General features: G+C 38.6%; 1 protein-coding gene across 1 annotated transcript; it reads left to right on the top strand.

The window, feature by feature from the left end:
- Positions 1-524: 524 nt before the first annotated feature.
- LOC149139110 (uncharacterized) lies at positions 525-2,364 on the top strand. The gene has a single exon (XM_089448229.1). It carries the CDS (start codon positions 710-712, stop codon positions 2,228-2,230), a length of 1,521 nt encoding a protein of 506 aa, XP_089304355.1. The 5' UTR covers positions 525-709; the 3' UTR covers positions 2,231-2,364.
- Positions 2,365-22,550: the final 20,186 nt, after the last annotated feature.

Raw genomic sequence — 22,550 nt, 5'->3', positions numbered from 1 at the left:
TCAATTATGACAGCTTGTTTGAGTGACGCCAATTGTATCAGTTCACAGCGTGGTTTGGTGAATCAGTAAAATTCATTTAGCTCGGCGTTCATAAGATTTCTCAACAAGCCAAGCCAACCAAACCTGACCTGACAAGTTTACTTTTCGGATCACATTTCTGCTACTCCGTATACTCACTATTATATAGTGTAAGGGATACAGGTACTTATTCTACTGCATTGATCTCCGAATCTCTGTGAAATTGCTGTTAGGAGGATGAGAAGACTTTGTGAATTTGGCGACTACATCCAAATTTTTCTTGCTCTCGAGTTTTACAATGTTATTTACCAGGTTATTTAATGGAGGATCGATGAAATCCTATGTCGATGACTATAGTGGTAGTGATAAAGGCGGGTCTCTTTCATTGGGCCCAATACTTTATTTTTTCCTCCTATGATTACAAAAGCGTGCTGCTAAGCCTAACTTTCCTTGGTCTGCCTCACGGAAATCGTGGTACATTGTCGAATTAAAATTGGTTTGGACCTTATTTAAGAACAAACAAAGTACAAAGCGCCATGAATCTGGCCCAAGAAGAGGAGATGCTACACGTTTCCCTGTAAGATTGATACATAATATTGTGCCCTTCGAATCTCTATTTGAAATCCAGTATATGGCAGGAGGATCAAGAATGAAGAATTAGGGTTTTGGTAGATTGAGTAATTCTCAAGGGATGGGGAACACGCGCTTTAGATTGGCACATGTAATGCCCAATGTATGGTTTTACAAGCTTAGAGATATTGGCCGAACCAGAAACCAAAGAAAGCTTCTTGAGGCGAGGAAGCAAAGAGTACCAGAATCTGCCATTGCTCTACCTAGAAGAAGTTATTATTTTGGCAGGGGCGAAAGGGGTTATGCTTTGTCTCATCCAAATCGCAAGGCCTCTGTTGTAACTCCATTTCCAGAGCAAGCAAAGCAGAGAAATGAAGTTGATCAGCAGATGAATGAATCCAAGAGAAAAAGCAAGGGGAAGAAGGAGATAACTAGCAAATGCAGATCAACTACATTGATTGACTCAAGAATCTCTGCTGGTTGCAACTGCAGAACTACTGTCAGCTCAGTGTGGAAAACAAGGGAGGTCACAGATGATAATATTTGGAGCAGTGAAAGCTTAGAAGATCATGAAGCTCAGCAAATATATCAATGTTCTAGGCAACCTGAAAAGAAGAATTACAGCAGGCAATCTATGGAGAAATTAGAAAGAACCCAGCTTGGTCCTCCAAAAACTAGCAGTTTGCAGAGGCCTCAGCTAAGCAAACATGTTCTTCAGTATGGTTCTAATAATGCGGCTGGATTGCCCAGCCCTGTACAAGATGAGGATGATCAGGACTGGAGACAGAATTTTGATCAGCCCCTTGGGAAAACTGTGAAAGAAATGTTTGATCTGGTTGATGAGCCGTTCATGGTGAGTACCACAAGTATCACTTGCTCTAGCTCCTGCAGTTGTAGGTCAAGTGACTCCAATTCATTAACTCCAGAGGAGCTATCAGAGGAAGAAATCAGCGAGGATGTGCCATTGTTCAACATAAAATCTCCTGATCCAGGCAGCAGTACTTCGATTTCGGAGATGAAGCAGAAGAAATTTGTTCAAGAATTGGAGCTGGAGAGCTTTAAGGCTCCATCAACTAGATTCAGAAATGCAGAGCCCATGCCAAAGATTACTCTTCCAAAGAAAACCCAACAACACTCTGAGAAAATCTCTGCTCGTAACAAGTATGATTCTGGTCAACCCAGTTCGAGTTCTCACATGAATTTCGACAGATATAAAGCATTGGACACGAAGCAGGACAAGCCTGGTAAATCAAGGTCCAGAGTCTCATCCAAAGTAGAAGAAAATCCGAAGGATTCTTTACCAAGACTGAGAGGAGGGTTAAACAAGCTCAAGCTCGATTCTCAGAATGGTTCACATGGTGGTTTGCCCGAGTATGAAAATTGTGCTGAATTTCCTGGCAATTCAGCTAAGAATATTTCGTTCTCTGATAGCTTTGCGGTGGTGAAATCCTCGTATGACCCACACAAAGATTTCAGGGATTCGATGGTGGAAATGATCCTGGAGAACAATATTCGCTGTTCAACAGATCTTCAGAAGCTGCTTCGATGCTATCTGTCCCTGAACTCTGATGAATATCACAATACCATCATCAAGGTTTTTGAGCAAGTCTGGTCAGATTTAACAGATTTAAATTTGAGATAGAGATTATATCTAAATCAACTGTATTGTTATTTATAGGTATATCAGTTCTAATTCTTAAATTAGAACTTGAGTCTATCAAAAACCCAAATGCTATGTAATGTTTATATCCTTTTATTTTATTATTGTTATGCTTTACAAGCTGTGCTCTTTCTCTGTAAGGAGGGACCATTCCTGCCACCATTGTTGTTGTTTAATATACTTCAGCTCAAAGCACATGCAGACTTTGTTTGGATCATCTGATCATGTATCAAGTGTACGACCAGAAGAAGAAAACGAAATAATAAGGACGATAAGTCTCTGAGTAGTTAGCTATCAAGTTGATGAGGTAAATTTGATTCAGTCAAGTTGTTAGTTGTTTTTGGGTTCCATGGTTATAAGTAACTATAGTTTAATAACCTATTTAAAAACGAAAAACTCCATGCTATTAAATTCTAATGACAAGTAAGATCCTAACAACAATATCTTTAATTCAAATTAAACTCACATCAGCTGGTGAGTTGGTTCTAGGTGATTTTTGGGTGAATCAGAGTTGAGCAATATCATAATATTTTTTTCCCTGAGATGAGATTTGAGATTCTAACGTCACAATGAAAAAAAGGGGGTCTGTCTGTATAAATGACACTGACTGACTGCAATTTTTGACTATTTATTAATGGCAGAAAATCTTCCAAAATTTCTGTACAGATAAATTGCAGTCAGGTATCTATCACGGATCTCGCAGGACTTAGGTTGGTGGTAGATGTCAATTTCCATGATCATGTAATCAGTTAAACAATCCCATCTCAAAATATTTGATTGGAGAAACTCATTAATGCATAACTGGAACTCATCAAATTCCTCATCAATGAAATTCATTAATGTGTAATTAGAACTCATCGAATACCTCTGGTTATTATCCAATCACGGTTCATTATCGTTTTTGAATGTGAATGTTTTCAAAGTTGGTGAAAAATGTGAATTTATGGAATTCAATTGTGCAGGTTTCTCGAAATGTCCGACCTGGATACTTTACCCAAACACACATTATCAATAAGACATAAAATAAAATAAATATATTCTGATTAAAAATTTAAGTTTAAATTTTGAGCATATAAATGTATGGAATTAAATAGGGTAATTTTTTCGAAATACTAAATTTCATATTCAAAAGTGAAAACACTTATTATAAAAAAATAAAAATAAAATAACTAACCATTATTAAAAACATATATATATATATATTATTATCTAATTTTAAGGTCACTATCAAGCCAGATATTAAATTAGTGTATGAGACCCCTTGTTCGTAAGACAAGGGACCCATCTAGGCCCAGCCATTTACTACTAAAACTAATTGAAAAGTGAAACTTAATATACTATTCCAATTAAAATTAAGAATCCAAACTTAAGAAGAATTTTTGATATTGTTGGAGAATATTATTATCTAATTTTAAGGTCACTGCCAAGCCAGATAGCAAATTGGTGTATAAAACCCCTTGTTTGTAAAATAAGGAACCCACCTCCACTCAACCATTTAAATACTAAAACTAATTGAAAAATAAAATTTAATATATAATTTGAATTAAAATTAAGAATCCAAAGTCAACAAAAAAATCTGTGATACTGTTGGAGATTTCGCTTCTCGGCTTTGATGTCAAAGTTTAAGGGATCCGTTCATATTGTGGCGTCCATATCGTTTGAAATTACTTAAATTTAAAGGATTTGTTCGGAATATGGCATGCATATCTTTGGAAAATCAGTGAAATTGTCTGTAAACGGGTCGGTGTATTTGTGAGAGGGCCCGGGCTTCACGGGAATGTATGTGAAGGATGATTTCACTCCACATATCTGAAAATTGTTTTGTGTTGCAGAAAGTAGCGAGATGCATGCAAAAAAAAAGAGCATATATCAGTGTCAATGAATCACTGTTTTCAAACTTTTTCCATAAAGATAAAAATGTCATTTTCACATCTGACAAAGGGGTGTGAGAACGATGAGGCGTAAAACAAGGTCAAGCAGCATTAAGAAACTCTAATGAAAACAGAAAAGAAAAAGGATGATATTATTATTATTTTCATTAAATTAAATATATATATATATATATATATATATATGTAAATAAAAAGTTTAAATATTTAATATAATTTTAGTAAATTAATAAATAATAAAAAATATTAAAAGATTATATATTATTAAGTTATACCGAAGGAATTGGTATTCATCATAACTTTTGGTACTTGGTATATTTAATATCTAAGATGGATAGTATTTATTGATATTTTTTTATTTATTTTATTTTTTAATTTTTCTCTTTTGAGATAGGGTTTTAGAATGTTTATTTAATTATTTATAATGAGTGTTTATAATTATAATTTAATTATTTATAATTAAGATGATAACAATTTATTTTGGAATGGGGCTTTCAGAATTTTAATTTAATTATAAATAATTGTTAGGTGAATGATTAAGCATTTAGTTATTAATAATTATTATATGGATGATTGTGTATTTAACCTTTGCAAGAATATCCATATAATATTTTCCATAATTTTAATTTGATGATCAATGATTATTGGGTGGATTATTAGGATTTAACTTCCATTGAATATCTATGGAATATTCTAAGTAATGATGATGATGATGACGAATGCCCACTAACACCAATATTGTCTATCAAACCTTATGAAAGAGATTAATTGAGATTATTTAAAATTTTATTTGTATGATCCAAAAGAAGGGAGATGAGGATTCCTAGATCACCATAGTTTTGTTAACTTAACAAGTCAAGAAGGCTGGTAGTGTGACAAAGACTTTGAAAATTAGAAGGGATGTGAGTAAAAGTTTTGCAATCCAAGAGAAAATGTTTTTCATCCTCAACCCTCTTAATATTGCAAAGGTGGAAGACTTTTCATCTGAAGGTTTTTTGGGAATTGATCAACACCTTATTTCACTTTGAAGTTCATGAGAATTAGTTCTTACCTCGGCAATGTTCATTTTCTCCTTAGTGTTAGTCAAGACACACAGTTAATTATGCTTTTCAAGTTTGGGGTTGATCACCTCCTTATAATGCCTTAACTTCATTTTCTCCTCTAACTCTTCATCATCCCAAAACTTATCCCTAAATTTAGAAGTAAAGATATTTTTAATATTATCCTTATTCTCCAAGACAATCTCCTCTTTTACCTTCCAATGGTCTAGCCAAGACTGGATATCTTTATGTCAACCTTGCTTGAGTCGGAGGTGAGGGTTTTGGCTAGAGTTAGAAGCAATCTCAAGGAATCTCTTGGTTTCCATGTTGTATAGCTTCTTTTTATACATGAGATACCTAGTTGTAGCCATGCATTCAATGGGGGAAATGCTAGCTTTAATAAAGAGGATAGGGTAGAGAGTATTTTCTTTAATCTTGAGGTTGTAGGTTGTAAATTTCATTTAGATCAACTCAATCTTCCTCCACAATTATCTAGATATTCTGCAACCTGAAACCTCACATCCATATAGAATAATAGGGGTGATGAGAGTCTCAAAGAGGAATTTTATTTTATTCCATACCCAAAGATATCTCATCTTACAATCGTTTTCAAGGCCATAATAAGCTTTCCAACCTCTAATTATCCTTTTCTCAATGCTATAATTCCAATTGAGCTGACGATGAATGTCGATTCCCATATACTTGTATGAAGAAAATTTCTCCAAGTAGTTACTATCATACATGAAAATACCATAGTTGATATTTTTGGATAGAGCATTGAGATTTATCTCAAATATAGTTATGGCCTTTTTATTTTCAATTTAATTAAAAAATTTCATGTCAACAAGGGTCATTTAACTCTTATTGCTTATCCTTGCTTTATGATGATGATTGTTTATAGGGTCTACCAATTTTGATCCCTAGATGGTTTGAATCCAAAAGCCTGTGGTTTATGGGCCCATGAACATGGCTCCTTTTGCATGGTTTGCAACAATGGAGCTAGCACTCCTCTAGATCCCCAAATAAAACAGCACACAAGATCTGGTGTTCGACCTGACTATATGAGTTATGCCCGTGTCAGTGATTGGGCTAGTTGGTGCTACTTAGGACTAACTATTGACCAACAAAGGATTTTGAAGTTAGGGAGGTCGGGTTGACTCTCCATTGTTTCCCCACGAGTTGTTATTTGAAAACAATTCACTCGAACTGATCCTCCTTCAGTTTACTCAATCCACTTGTATTCACTCATGACTTGGTCAGGGCCGACTACGTTCATACCTATATGATTGGGAGGCTGACGATGTTTATTACGTTGACTATGCCTACTAAGGCCAAGACCAACCAAGCTACTGGGTCCCACCTGAAGTTTGGTTTGGGATATCATTCAATAATCGACCTTGTTCAAGGGTCAACACCCCTTATCTTGACTATGTTGGCTAACTCAAGGCCTAAATAATGGCTACTCAGGGGCAAGAACACCTTCCACATGTTAACTTGTCCTTTTGGCCTGAATACACTTCATCCCAACTAAGACTAGATTTTGAACCCTTCCAAAGTTAGCTTCATGTTGAACTTTCATTGCTTGATGATCACTCGCCTCTCAAAACATTCCAAGGTTGTTCCTATTCTTTTTCTTAGCCATACATGCCATTTGAAAATCGATAAAGAGTGGCTAAGTGGTTTCTAATGCAATTACACGACAAGGTGGAGGATTCACGCGCTCAATTCCTGAACTAAACCCTTCATTTCAAAGTGGTTCTACAGGGATACAACCATTCGACCAATTGGTACTTTGAGCCCATAAATAAAATGGGAACACAATAGATCTTATTAATGAGAATCTTCTAGACTTTGAACCTGTTCAGGAGTACACCATTCTTGCCATTTACTCTAGCCCAGATCACACTCGTTCATGGTGTTGAATTTGTGATCCCCAAAGCAACACACATTGGTGCTTTATGCTAAAATCAAGACCATAACTTATCCCAAAAGAATTCTTCTAGAAATCACAACAAACTCATCTATTTCTTATGTCTCAAGTCTGACATAAATGAATTAAGTCAAGTTTCTATTACTCAGAACAATGATATGTATAAAGCATTTACAATGTCTCACTACCCAAGTTACTTATCAATCTCTCTCTCTCTCTCACTTTATTCTCTTCTCTACCAAGAGCTCTCTTTTCTCCTCCACAAGAGCTACCTACAAACTTCTCTATATTGAATAGAAATAAAAACAAAATATCTTGACAATACTAATAAATGGGACACCTGCCCCATGAATATGAAACTGCCTAACTCCTAATCCTGGCATTTTTTATGTTTGTGAAGGTCCACTTGGACATAAATCACTAACTCACTACAACAAACTAACAACCCAACAGTTCCAGATTCCTTCTAGAACCAAGATGTTGGCATTGATGTCAATAGGGTTGATGCTACTTGGTATATGCCTGATGATGTTAGTAGTCCTCTTGATATGTGATGAGTGTTTGGATTGGTGGTCTTGTTTGGTTTGCATTGATGTCAACTTGGTTGTGGCATGACTTAGTGGAGGCGATTTGGAGGCTGAGTAGAGAGGGATTCAGGGCATGTTGTGTTGGTTGAAGATGATGCTGCTGCGGGAGATTGGATTGCTTCTACAGGTGTTGCATATGTTTCTACATCTATTGGAAGCATTGGAGGTGCCTCTATTAGCATTGGAGGTTGTTGGATGACGTGATGTTGTTGTTGCATGTGTTGAGTTAGAGATGTTGTTACAGGTACAGGAGGTGCTTGGACATGTTGTGGTTGTTGCTTGAGGAGATGGAGCTGTTGATCTTAGTGATGAGGTTGGAAGACTATGTATTGTTTGTCACTGACTTGTTGTAGGAGTTTTTGGCCTATTTCATCAGTTGCAGACTTGTCATAGAGGATTATATGTGTGTTTTGGAGCTGATGAAGGTGTTCTTGAAGTTTGGAAAAGATTTGAACTGACTTGGTCATTTTTTTCCTTCATCCTCTACCCAGTCGCATGGATGGTGAGTCATGGGAGAGACTAAAACTTTACAGTCACTAGTAGGCATTCCCGTGGAAGTGATTAAGGAGCTCCAGTCGAATTTGGCTAGTGTTGTGCATGCGACTGGGCATTTTCACGAGAGTTTCTCTGCATTCCTCGAACAACTCAGCTAATTTTGGTATTATGGTGATGTTATTGATAAAAGAAATTTGGTATATGGTAAGAAAAGGTTGTGGGGCCTCTAGAAACTAACGAAAGTTGAAAATATAAAAAGGCAAGTGGAATTAGTGGATTTATCAAGTCAATGAGATGAATCTAGAACAAATCAAAAACATGAACAAAGTTTGTGAAGCTTAGTAGTTCTTGGTAATTATTGACTTGAGCACCTCAGTTCATATATATATTTGAGGAAGCTCAGTGATAGTATGGTTGATTCTCCTGTGTATGGAGTGAGTGTGAGTTTGGAGGATCGTATGCAAGATGCGTGAGTTGTCTAATGCAGAATTTCTGAAGCAGTTTGTAGGTGTTGCAGTGCTGACCATAATATGTTTCAACCATCATGTTTGTGTAGTGAGTGAGAAGATGAAGTGTGGATTGGAGAAATGTTTGGTGAGATTATGGTACAGTTTTTAATGTAGTCTTGGATTTTTATTGTGCTTTGACGATATATTGCTACAGTTCTAATGTTGAGCAGTTTATTAGTTCTAGTCTGAAATATTTTGAAACAAGAACCACATAGAGGAGTGGAGTTAGAGGACATCAGTGAAATCAATATAAGTGAGCATTTTTCTCGATCCAATGGTGGTTGGATAGTTCAAAATAAACTGGGCGAGGCTTGTTTCTCGAGGTGGCTTCTAACAGATAGGAGTGTGTAGAGTCAATTGATAGTTCAGGAGTAATTGGGCCAGGATCGTTGATCGTATTGTACTTTAGCAGATGGTAGTCCGTAGTTCCAAACGAGGAAGAGTCTCCATTTTATAGTAGCCATTTATATATCTATGTAAATAATTTTCTTCACTAATAGAATATTTGAGCAGCACAGTAGCAGGGGGTGGCTGCTTGCCTTGGAGAGAGTTTTACAACATAAATATTTGTTTCCATTGTGTTTATTTCTTTCATGGTTTCATGTTTATGTTTGATGCTCTGATCTCTACTTTTGTGTTTCAGTTTATGCATGGTTAAAGGATAATTATTTGGAGAAATATTTATAAGTGCCTTCACTATTGATTCACCCCTCCGTCCTCCTAGTAGTGATCTAGTTTCCAACAGAAGACACTTGGAATTAAATTAAAATTTCTAAATTTATACTTTATATAAATTTACATTGGCAAATTTCTATGGTCCCTTTAGGTCAAGGAAAAATGATTTTCTTAGGGGTTGATGCCCCTACATCATACTCCCTAGGAGGAAAAAATATATGACTGCATGTTCATATATATTCAACTACCACATTCCTTTGTCATCCAAAACTCCATTTTTTTTTACTATTAGCTCACTCACCGGATTGTCTTGCATTTGTATTTAATTTTTCGAGAACCCATGTTTGGTTTTACTGCTACTTCCCACATACTTTGTTGAGGAAACATCTTTTAGTCAACCTTATGCTATAGCTAACGACTTGCTCACATTCTTTATAACATTTCTCTGGTACCTCTCTCTCATTAGGGTCCCCAATTCCTCTACTTCGGTGGCCGACTCATTCCCTTCTTGGCTAAACTATTTTGGAAAAACACCTTCAAAAAATTAATGGATTCAACTACCATCCATTCTCCTTCTCCATCACCGTCCAAAAAAAAATTACAATTTCGTTAATTGCAAGTTTTCAGTTTCCTTTCAATATAGATTTCTACTCCTTGCTCCTTGGATGAAAGTGAAATAAATATTTACTTTCATGAGGTATATTTGTCTCATGCTTCCCTTCATTTCCTTCCCTTGGCATCATTTCTTTCCCTCCTTCCAAAATCCCAATAGTTATTCCATCATAATTTTCTTCCAAAAACTCCATAATGGTTGGGTTCCATTGTTTGGTTGTCCCCTTTGTGATGCCTCCACAAACTACATTTTTATATCCAACAAACTATATTATTACACCAAGGTGTGCATTTACTCAATATATTGGTCACATTATCCCTCAACTAACCTAAGACTTTCTAGTTGTGTTTGTCTTTAACTAGCCAATTTCAGTCTCCTTCAGGAAAATTTTCTTGCTCCCCATTCTTTTGGATGATCAACTCAACCTTGGGTACTGCAAAATATGCATGCACGTATAGTATGCCAATTTTGGAAACATGAGGCCTTCTAGTCCCTTATGTTGTCTTCTTCAAGAATTCCTCATTTTGGTGTCTTTTATGAGACATGGTTGTCTCAACCTCTCCCATGATAGATTTCAAACTATGTCTTCCTTTCATGCCTTAGGTAGGTATTTATTTATCCTCCTCATTCCTTATGATAGTTGTATATAATTATCCTTTTTTTTCATCTCTAAGACTTGTAATCATTCAAAAAATATCATATTTAAAATTATAAGGCTCTCCAGCCTCATTTATTCTCATACCTCCAAGTTGATCTAAACCTTTCTCTCATTTCATGAGACTCTCATGTATTCTCCTTTCACAATATTCTACTTTCTTAAGAGTTGCAAAACTCTTACCTGATGTTGGTTCACATGTCTCTTTCTTAGTTTTCTAGGCATACTTCTCATTTGCTCCTTTCTCCACTTCCAATTTTTCATGTTGAATATACATCGTTAGATCCATTATCCTTTATTCTAGAGAACTTAACTGATCCAGGTGGATATTGGTGGCCACCTGCCAAGTCCACTTAGACCCCCACCATTGTTTCTTTCAGCTTTTCAGCTTCCTTAATTGTAGAACAGTTTACTATTTTTAGCAGTTTTTCGGGTCCTAAACTTCTGGAGCTGTTTTGATGCCGCAAATGACATTTTTTGGGAAAACTGGGAGCAACATGGGTCCATGGAATGATGTTTCTCTTCCCAAAGTTGTAGTTCTTGGATAGATATTTTTAATGAGATATTGTATGCATCAAACATAGATTGTATGCCAAAGTTACGACCCCGGGAAGTTGATGTACCAATTTACCCAAACGGGGCCCACAGTTTGGTGTTTCATCTTCTAGGGTTAGGTTTTTGGATGTTTAGGGCTTTCCATTGTTTCTCAACAATAAATAGGCCTTCGAGCCTCATTGTAACATAGTTCAAAGGCATGTAGCCACCACATCTCTTCTCAGAGATAAGGTACCATCGCCCTAGCTGTTTATTTCCATTTTCTATTTGTAAGCATATCTCAGTATTTTACATTTATGAAATGAAGTATTACTTCCACTGCATCTTTGTGTTTATGTTTATCTCTGTAATTTGTTGCGTTATTTTTTAAATCCAGATCAGTGGTATCAGAGCGGTCTACTTTTTCTCTGTTTTTCTTTGCATGTCCCTAACGAGGTCAGGATATAAGGAGTTAGGGCTTGAATTGGTCGAACCTTTGTAAGACCAGCCTTGCAAAACCTGATGGCCTCCCATGGCGAATGAGAAGAAAGACGAGGGAGTAGGAAATCCTATCAAAATCTTGCTCGAAGAAGCCCTCGAGCGACAAAGGAACACGATGATGGACAACTTTGCCTAGATCCTTCAGCAGCTACCCAAGGGCGACGCATCAGCTTCCCACAGCTACTCTGGAAACGCCACATTGTTTAAGATACAAGTTAATTTTTAAATACCCATATTCGAGGGTCAGATAGATGAAAATGCCATTGATAAATGGTTAAACTTGCTAGAGGGTTATTTTTCTGTTCATGATTTTTCCAGTCGAGAAAAGATTATTTTCGCTCTTCTCAAAGTAACCCCCCACATCAAGGACTGGTGGGACACCTACTACGAGTAGAAGGATGAAAGTACCAACTCACTATTTTTAGCTGCACCCATCTGGAATTCATTCTGGGATGTCATCAAGGAGCAGTACTACCCTGTCAGAAACTATGAGGATCAATACCTAAAGTGGACCATGCTACGACAGGGAAGGGACCAAGACGTGTTGGAGTTTACCAATATTTTCCATACCCTTCACACAAAGTTGGGTATCAAGGATTCGAAGCAGCATTTGATACTCAAATACCGCGGCTGCCTGCACAAGTACATCCGAGAAGAAATAGAATTCTTGAACATCTCCTCGCTCGGCACGACATACCGATATGCCGTCAAGGTCAAGAAAAATTTTAAACAGAAGAAGCGGGACTTTGGATCTGCAAATCCAAAGCAAGGGAAAGGTGCCCTCAAACCACAGAACAAAGGACAAAGCCAAGGTGGGGTGGCCCAAGACAACCCACCAAAGCTGCAAGCAAAGAACAACGCCGCGAAGTTGAAAAAGGACACGGGAAAATGGTGTGAGTTCCATAAGAGCTCCACTCACAACACAAGTGAGTGTCGGGCCAAGTAGTCACTGGCGGCTGAGCTAAAGATTTCAGAACCTGATAAGGGGAATGAAAAAGGGAAGTAGATTATCGATGCAGAGCCCAATGCCACCATTGCCACCATGAAGATCCAGAAGGAGGAACCTGAAGATCCAGAGGAGGAGGAGCGTCTCTTCCACTCCCAGATGTGGGTAAAGGGATCCTCGCTACAGTTCATTGTCGACAGTGGGAGCTAAAATAACCTCATTTTGGCAGAGTTCATGAAGTGGCTGGGCTTATTGACCACAACACATCCATAAACATACACCATCGGGTGGCTTCACTAAGGACGGGATCTTCGTGTGAGCTAGTAATGTCGCCTTCCATACAACATCAAGCCCTTCATGGATGAGGTATTCTGTGACATTGCTCCCATTGAAGGTTGCGATGTATTACTAGGACAACCATACTTGTGGAAGCGACATGTTGTGTATGAATCAAGGTCCCACACTGTTATTATTACTTTTGGAAACAAGTTGTACAAGATACCGGAGGTAGCACCACCTACTGCCATCTCTTTGGTTACTACAAAACAATGCAATAAGCTCATTTCCAAAGCCGGGAATTTTTTTTCCTGATGATATGCCCTCAAGGAAAGAAGAAGACAATGGTCATGACCTCTAGACAGGGCCCCTTCGCACGACAACTACAAATGGACAAGGTCGTGGAGGAGTATGAGGACATCTTCACCTCCCCCGCAGGGGTTCCTCTGCACTGTCAAGTCAAGCACTCCATCGATTTGACCCCAGGTGCGATGCTACCTAATGGACCAATCTATTGGCACTCTGTTCTTGAGAATGATGAAATCAAGAGGCAGATTCAGGAGTTGCTATAGAAAGGTCACATCCGTCTAAGTTCATCACCCTGTGGGAGCCCGATCATGTTGGTATAGAAGAAGGATGGGACTTGGAGACTCCGTATCGACTATCGGGCACTGAACAAGATCACTGTCCATAATAGGTAGCTGATCCCATGGATTGATGACCTCCTGGACCAACTGAAGGGGGCAAAATATTTCAGCAAGATCGGTTTGAAGTCAGGATATCACCAGGTACCAATCGAACCCGCCGATGTGTGGAAGACTACCTTCAAAGCCAAGGAGGGCCTTTTCGAATGGTTGGTTGTGCCTTTGAGATTGACGAATGCTCCTGCAACCTTCATGAGGCTAATGGATGGCATCTTGCGGCCATTCACCAACTCATTTGTAGTGGTATACTTGGATGACATCCTGATCTTCAGCCAGAGTTGGGAAGAGCACCTCCAGCACATCCAACAGGTTCTCCAAACATTGCGGCAACACAAGTTATGTGCCAATTTAGAGAAATGCACTTTTGGCATGACCCAGGTTTAGTATTTGGGATACATTATTGATGAACAGGGGGTGCATGTGGATCCAGCCAAGATCCAAGTCATTCGGGATTGGCCTTCTCTAACCACTCTAACGGAGCTCCGCAGCTTTCTAGGTCTTGCCAACTTCTATCACAAGTTCGTGTTGGGATTTTATCATATCACTTGGCCCTTGAGTTAAGTCACCAAGGGAGGAGAGAAAGAAAAATTCTTTTGGTCTAAATCTCAACAGAAGGCATTCAAAGAGTTGAAAGACCGCCTTTGCTCAACACTAGTGCTCGCATTGCCAGACTTGCAACAACCATTTGAGGTCAAGACAAATGCCTCTAACTATGCTATTGGGGCAGTCCTTACTCAACACGGGCATCCAGTGGCATATCATAGTGAGACACTTTCAGACACAGTCCGGAAGTATCCCACTTATGACAAAGAGATGTATTCCATTATGTAGGCCTGCCAACAATGGAAACATTACATTTTGGGGAAAGAAATGGTCATCCACACAGACCACTAACCCCTTCAGTTCATACAGACCCAAGGGAAATTACAGAATGATTGCCATCAGAAGTGGTCCACATACTTGCAACAGTTCCATTTGAATATAAAGTATAAGAAGGGCAACAACAATAACGTTGCAGATTGCCTCAGTCGACCATCGATCATGACATGAACCACCATGCTAAACTCTTGTGGGCATGAGACTTCTGATTGGTCACTTCTCTACAAAAGCAACCCAGGCTTTTGCCACACATACCAGACACTCTTGGAGGGTCGGCATGTTCTAGATTTTCACCTCCAAGATGCCCTGTTATGCCACCTGGGTCACCTTTGCGTTTCTTCAAGCGAGCGTGCCAAGATGATTTGGGAAGCACACTACAATCAAGCTACTGGGCATTTTGGGGTCGAGAAAACGGTGGCAGTACTACAAAAGTATTTCTACTGGCCGAATCTTCAATAGGATGTCAGGAAGTAAATCAAATCATGTATTGCCTGCACCATTGCCAAACCAACAGGCAAGAAGCAAGGCCTCTATACCCCGTTGCCTACCCCTAGTCAACCTTGGGAATCCATCTCCATGGATTACATGTCAAGCCTTCCTTCCACTAAGCATGGAAACAACTTTGTTTTTGTGGTCGTCGACAGGTTCTCGAAGATGGCCATTATGGCAACCTGCAAGAAGAATATCACAGCAGAAGCTACTATTAAACTCTTATTTGAATGGGTGTGGGTGCACTTTGGGATCCCATAGTCTATCATCTCAGATCGGGATAACAAGTTCCTTAATACTTTTTGGTCCAATCTCTAGTCAATTCTAGACACCAAACTCATTAAGTCCACAACCTTCCATCCTCAAACTCATGGCCAGACAAAGGTTGTCAACAAGATGATTGTACACATTTTGCGCATGTACAACTCAAAGCATCCACGCACATGGGATGAGAGCCTCCCCTATGTTCAACACAGCTACAACCGGGCTCTCCATAACTCGACTAGCCACAGCCCTTTTCAGGTGGGCTTGGGATTCCAGCCACTATGTCCCATTGATGTGGCCATGCCATTTGCAGCTACTCACGTGGATTCGGCTCATTTCTAGTCCAAAACAAATAAGGCAAACAAATTCATTGAGCACATCCAACATATTCGCCAGCAAGTCCATGACATTTTGGAGAAATAAAATGCCAAGTACAAGCAGCGACATGATCAACATCGCGTGCCACACAAGTTTCAAGTGGGCGACAAAGTCTGGTTGCATTTGCAAAACGAACGCCTTACTAGAGCCTATCAGAAACTCAGACCACTTTGATATGGTCCTTACACCATTACCAAGGTTGTGGGAGACAATGCATTTGAGCTCAGAATTCCACCATTCCTTGGCTTGCACCCAGTGTTCAATGTGGACCGCCTTCGGCCATACTTTCCACCATTACTAGACACATCTGACATTACAGAATAGCTGACACCCATAGAGTTAAATCTAGATTGCATGGAACAAGCTAAAACTGATCAGATCATGGACACACAAATCAAGCATACTCGCCAACAGAACATCCAACTGTATCGAGTTGTCAAAGCAGGCCAACTCCTTCACTAGGGCAAGTGGCTCACCAGGGACCAAGTTCAGCAGAAGTTTCCTCATCTCATGGAGGAACTCAACGCAATGGGGACCATTACTTCCTAAGGGGAGAGGAATGATCCAGGTGGATATTGGTGGCCACCCACCAAGTCCACTTGGACCCCCACCATTGTTTCTTTTAGCTTTTCAACTTCCTTAATTGTAGTACAGTTTACTATTTTTAGCAGTTTTTTAGGTCCTAAACTTCTGGAGTTGTTTTGAGGCCCTAAACGATGTTTTTTGGGAAAACTAGGAGTAACATGGGTCCATGGACTGATGTTTCTCTTCCCAAAGTTGTAGTTCTTGGATAGATCTTTCTAATGAGATATTGTACGTGTCAAATGGAGATTGTATGCCAAAGTTACGACCCCGGGAAGTTGATGTACCAATTTACCCAAACGGGGCCCACAGTTTGTCGTTTCATCTTCTAGGGTTAGGTTTTTGGATGTTTAGGGTTTTCCATTGTTTCTCAATAATAAATAGGCCTTCGAGCCTCATTGTAACACAATTCAGAGGCATGTAGCCACCACATCTCTTCTCAGGGATAAGCTACCATCGACCTAGCTGTTTATTTCCATTTTCTATTTGTAAGCATATCTCAGTATTTTGCATTTATGAAATGAAGTATTATTTCCATTGCATCTTTGTGTTTATGGTTATCTCTGTAATTTGTTGTGTTCCTATTTAAATCGGGATCATTAACTCCTCACACAAATCAACAAAACTATTTTGAATTAGGATCGCAAAAACCATATAATCTTCATCCTCCCTCATCCATTCTTCTCCCTTGAACTCTGGCTATATTTCTTCCAATAACTTAGTTTCTTTATCATGCTCCATGAGTATTGCACGTAAACTTTGTCCATCATCTATCTCACCCAAATATAGAGATGCTCCTCTTAAACATATATTGTTTCCTCTATCTCCAAAAGGGTATTCTATATTCTACTCTTCTTCCATGATAGTTTAGGATGATTGTCTTCCCTCGTGGCCTTCATGACCTACACATGAAAAAAAATCATTATTTTTAAAAGTGTGATCTCTTAAGTGTTGAATTTGTAACTATGGTCAGTCTAGATAATGTAAATTTGGTCACTTGATTTAATTATATTTTTTTCCATTGTAAATCATATCTATAAATCTTTGATTCAAAACAAATTTATATCAAGTCAAAGTTTCATTGCAACTTTTAAAAGATGTAAGTTTGATTTTTTGAAATGAAAAATTTGGCTCAAAAAGTGACAACTTGGCTTCCCTCCAAGTCAAGTCAGCCATGGGCAAGAGACATGTCCATTCACACTATTAAAACTACTATGTAAAGTGTTTTCATTCTGTATTTTTGAGGTTGAGAGAGTAAACACATTGGACAACATCAAAACCACTTTGGAAGCTGGAATGTAGCCCTGCCAGCTTCATAGAGGGATCTCTATGTTTAATTTAGCTTCATTTTCATATGAGTTTTAGTCTAGTTATGATTGTACTTGGTTGTTTTGATTTGATTGGTTTGGTTTATTTGAGTGTTATAATTCCATTGGGCTATGGAGTTTATAAATTAAGCTAGATTTGGCATCAAATTTTAGAGGAGTTCTCACAGGGCAAGCTAGGTTGCACTGTTTGGATCTTTTCAGAAATTGAATGAATTGTGGAATGGTAGAAGTGTAAGGTTCAGTAGAAACCAAGGAGTAATTAAGAATTCCTTGATTTGAATTTAGTGGAAAACATTAAAATTACCAACAGCCAAAATAGGGTGCTCAAACTAACAAATCCTATTTATCACAGTTTTTGTTGACTAATTTAGATTTTTAGAATAACAAAGAAAGAAAAACAACGTTTAAACAAATAAACAAAAGGAACACACCACCATTTAGTACACCACATGAATCCTGTGAAAGGTCCCTATATTATTGATGCTCCAGTACTTTGAAAAATACAATATGTAGAAGAAATTACATTTCGGAAATCAATCCTTAATACTTCAAAAAGTGAAGTATTTATACTAAAAATTACATAAATCCTTTACAAAATCACTGTCAAACCATCAGTGTATTATTAGCCTAATTACAAAAAATATGATCTAATCCTCATAAACAAATAGGCCACGTAGACAGCTGAAAATAAAGGTAGACCTGTTTTGATGGTTTCGGTTGCTGAGTCAACCCGAAACTGTGCTAATTTGTTGAACTGACTGTCGTGTTGGCTGATGTATTGGACACTATCTTACTACTCCAAAATTACCATTTTAATCCAGTAAATTGACTAGTTCTTCCCGTCTCATTTCATCTGGTATGGTCAATTTTGTTACCCTGCAGTAAATTTCATCTACCTCTATGTATTTGGCAAAAGTCGGCTTCACAGTAAAAATGTGTTTTACCTCATTCTGTATGTAAAAATCATTTGATATGGTTTCCAAAAATTCCCTTGATGTCATACTACCCTTTATTACACTAACATTGATACTGCTTCTGGCCATTTCTTTCACCTTCAGGACATAGTCTTCATAGGTGGTTAATTTCTCATTTATTACATAAATGTTGGGCAGTCCCTTCTGGATCAATGTTTCAATTCTATTAGTGAACCTGTTTACTTGCAGCTCCAAGGTTTCACATCTTTCTTCCAACTCATCAATAAGGTTCCTCTTTGTCAAGACTTTCTTAACTTCCAAAATAGTGGCAGTTCTATCATTGATCCTGTAGAAAATTTGAGGTAGGTTAACCTGATAATGCAATATAAATCAAAGCAGAATACTATAACCTAATTCTACTATCAATTTTGTGGAAGCTTAAAGATCGAGAGGAAAAATATAACAAGAAGAAGAAGAATCAATGGCACAATACACATGAAAATACTTTGGGGAAAGCCTCCGCTAAAAAACCCACACTATTGTAATATCATACATGGTGGAAATACATAGGAATTATGCAAAGGCTTAGCTCTCACAGCTAGCCAGTTCTCAGTATAATCCTCAAAGATGCTCGTAGACAATCTTGACTTCTCTCCGACCTTCCACTCTACCCTCCAAGCTCCTATTTCCTTGTGTTGTTCCTCGTGGATGATTTTCCTTCAACCAAGTGGATGATGTCTTCCAAAACTCCGCAATCCTCAAGGATTAAATCCTTGACTGCATGCATGAGTTTAATCTTTGAGAAAAAACATGCAATTGATAGTACACTGTCCTTGAATTTAATCTCAACTGGGTCTTTCTCAAAATAGACATGCATGAGCTTTTGATGAGGGAATCTTCAGTTAACTGGAGTAGCACTAGTTGAGTGCATGCATGCATCAACTAACTGTTAACTCACTATTAATTCCTCAAACAGTTTGGAACTAATTTAACTGGACTTAACTCAGTAAACTAAGTTAACTAATTACAACTCAAATATAACTCAATCTTATCTCCTTAATTTAGGGGATAACTCTTGCATGACTTCAGAAAGACTTCTAACTTGAATTTCTCCAACTAGTTAATTTAAAATAAATAAATTAATTATTTCCAAGTAGCTGTTAAGACTAAATTCAATTTTAATTCACAATTTAATTCAAGGAAACATTGAATTGGAATATTCTTGTTGCCATATTTCGACACTCCCTCTAAACAAGAAAGAGATTATCTGCCACACCAATCTTGTCTCTATAGAACTCGAATTTGCACTTTGACAATGCCTTTGTCAAAATGTCAGCATCTTGCTCCTCTATCGAAATATATTACAACAACATGATCCTCTCGACCTGTGAAAAGCCACGGGAAACAAATCTTTCCTTATGCTTCTCCACACTACCATCAACATCTTGCTTTACGTTGTAAATCCAACAGGAACTCACAACTGACTTGTTCTCTGGTCTCAGAATCACGTCCCAAACACTGTTATGAACTATGGAGTCATACTCCTCCACCATCGCATCAACCCAAATCGGCTACTGCACTACTTCCTCAAAGGAAGATGGCTCCCTCTCAACACATTCCCCATCAACGGCCATGTATCTAGTGTACCTCTCAGGTGACCTCCTCTATCTGTGCTGAGGAGATGGTGTTCTCACATTCTCTCTTGCATCCTCCAACAATTTGTCACCATCTCTTGTGTGCTTCTGTCCATCTCTGGAAAACTCTTCTTGAGTGGATGTGTACATTCTTGGAACCTCTGCATGCGTTTGCTTCGCATCAGTCTGAGGCTCCTCCTCCTTAGGAGCCAATAGTTCCCCCACAGTCTGTAGTTGGAGCTCCCTCTCAAGGGAAACTCACACGGCCTTCTTCTCATCAAACTTGAGATCTCTACGAACCACTGTCCTCCGATTGGTAGGCAAGTACACCCGATAGTTATGAGGTGTATTAGTGTACCCCACAAATATCCCCAATTCCGTTGTCGGCTCAAGCTTCTTCTGTGCATCCTTTGTCGCATGGTAATATACCGATGAGCTAAAGATCCTGAAGTGACCCACATCTGGTCTCTTACAGGAGAAAGCTTCCTCTACTGTCTTCATCCCAAGCATTTGATGCAAGCTTTTATTCTACAAATAGACTGTTGTGTTTCGTGCCTCATCCCAAAAGTGAAGTGGTAAGCCTTGGTCATGCAGCATTGCCCGTGTTGCTCCTATAATAGTTCTATTCTTCCTCTCAGCCACCCCATTCTGTTGTGGGTTAGGATGTGTCGTCAACTATTGTTTAATTCCTTCCACTGCACAAAAGTCCTTAAAATCTTAAGAGACATATTTTCCATCATTGTCACTTCTCAAGGCCTTGATCTTCTTCCCCAACTCTTTCTCGACCAAATCTTTGAATTCACAAAACTTTATGAAGGTTTAGTCCTTCTTTTGCATGAAATAAATCCAACATTTATGAGAATAGTCATAAATGAAATTCACATAATACCTTTGCTTCATTGTGGATGTCGTCGAGAATGGTCCACACAAATTAGTATGAACTTGCTCTGAGATAGCCTCTACTCGATTGTCTCAATCATGAAAGGAAGACTTGGTGTACTTTGCCAAGGTACAACCTTTGCATGTGTCAACTTTCTCAAGTTTAACTTTGGGGAGTCTTGTAGATATCTGTTGCATTATCTTCAAAGCCCCACAATGAAAATGGCCCAACTGCCTGTGTGATAACCCCCCAATGTCTTGGCTTTGCACCAATTCTACTTTCGTACTCAACGCTTCACAATCATCTACCTCTAGTTTATAGAGATTCTTCACCCGAATCCCTATCCTCTTGGTCTGACCCATGGCTATGTATCTTAGGAACACTTTTCCTTTACTGAAGACAACATTGTAGCCTTTGTCCTCCAACATTGTGATTGATACCAAGTTCTTTTTCAGTCTAGGCACATACATCACATCTGTCAAGGTGAGAGGAGTTGCATGCTCCCTCTGAAAAGCAACTGTTCCCACTCTTGAAACACTATACCTTCTGTCGTCGCCCATCTCTATGCGCATCTTGAGGTCTTTCTCCACCAAGGCACTAAATAAATTTTTATCACCAATCATGTGGAATGAGGCTCCACTGTCAAGATACCAGACACAACAATTCATTGATGACACCATGCATGCAATGAGGGTAAAGTCCATTTCGAAATGAGAGGCTAATGCCTCACCTTCTCATCCTTTCGAGGATCCCTTCTTGGACTTCTTCGATGGGAAATTAGTCGCATAATGATCCATATTGTGACAATTAAAGCATCTTACTTTAGACATGCCACACTTCTTCCCTCCATGAGAAGAATTTGATTTGAAATGGGAAGCCTTCCCCTTCTCTTTCCTTTCCTTACTTTCTAAGGCCAAATTTTATTCATCATCATTCTTGGATGAAGAACCATCTTGTGTGCTCCTCCTGATCCCCTCCTGCATTAGATCTGACCACAGTCATTCCCAATCCGACAGTTTCTCCCTTCTATTCATAGAGTCCTCGTAGCTATTCTAACTTTTTGGAAGGCCAAGGAGAGAGAGTCTCACCATATCATCATCGGCAGTAGTTATTCCCACACTGTCAAGCTCATCTCTGCAGGTGGTGAGCTTGTTCATATATGTGGAAATAGTATCACCCTTCTCCATCTTGATTCTTCGAAGATTATCCTTGAATGCCAATTTCCTCTGGTCACTACTATTCTGGTAGAGGTCCTTCAATGTCTTCCACATTGAAATTGGAGTATCCTTCCCATGGAGACTCAAGACAATATGGTCTCAAACTCTGTCAAGGATGATCCCTCTCACCTTTGCCACACACTTCTTCCACTCAGCCAACTCTTGTGCATTAGTTGAAGCTGGCTTTGGGATTTCTATATCAAGGAATTACTTCAAGCCATTGTCTTCTAATATAGCCTCCATTTTCTATCTTTCCATGCTATGTAATTCAAGCTACCTTCCAAGTCATACTCGAGTCTCAAGCCATAGAACGCCATTGGCCAACCTTGAAGTATGATATGAATTCGATTTGCACCTGCAACCCCAAACTTCAAACTTCGAAT

This window comes from Pinus tabuliformis, chromosome X (assembly GCF_031772625.1).
Source record: "Pinus tabuliformis cultivar Carrire ecotype Pingquan chromosome X, CPIR1, whole genome shotgun sequence".
Lineage (NCBI taxonomy): Eukaryota > Viridiplantae > Streptophyta > Pinopsida > Pinales > Pinaceae > Pinus > Pinus tabuliformis.
The sequence above is the reverse complement of the archived record's forward strand: the minus strand, read 5'-3'. Positions and strand labels throughout refer to the sequence as shown.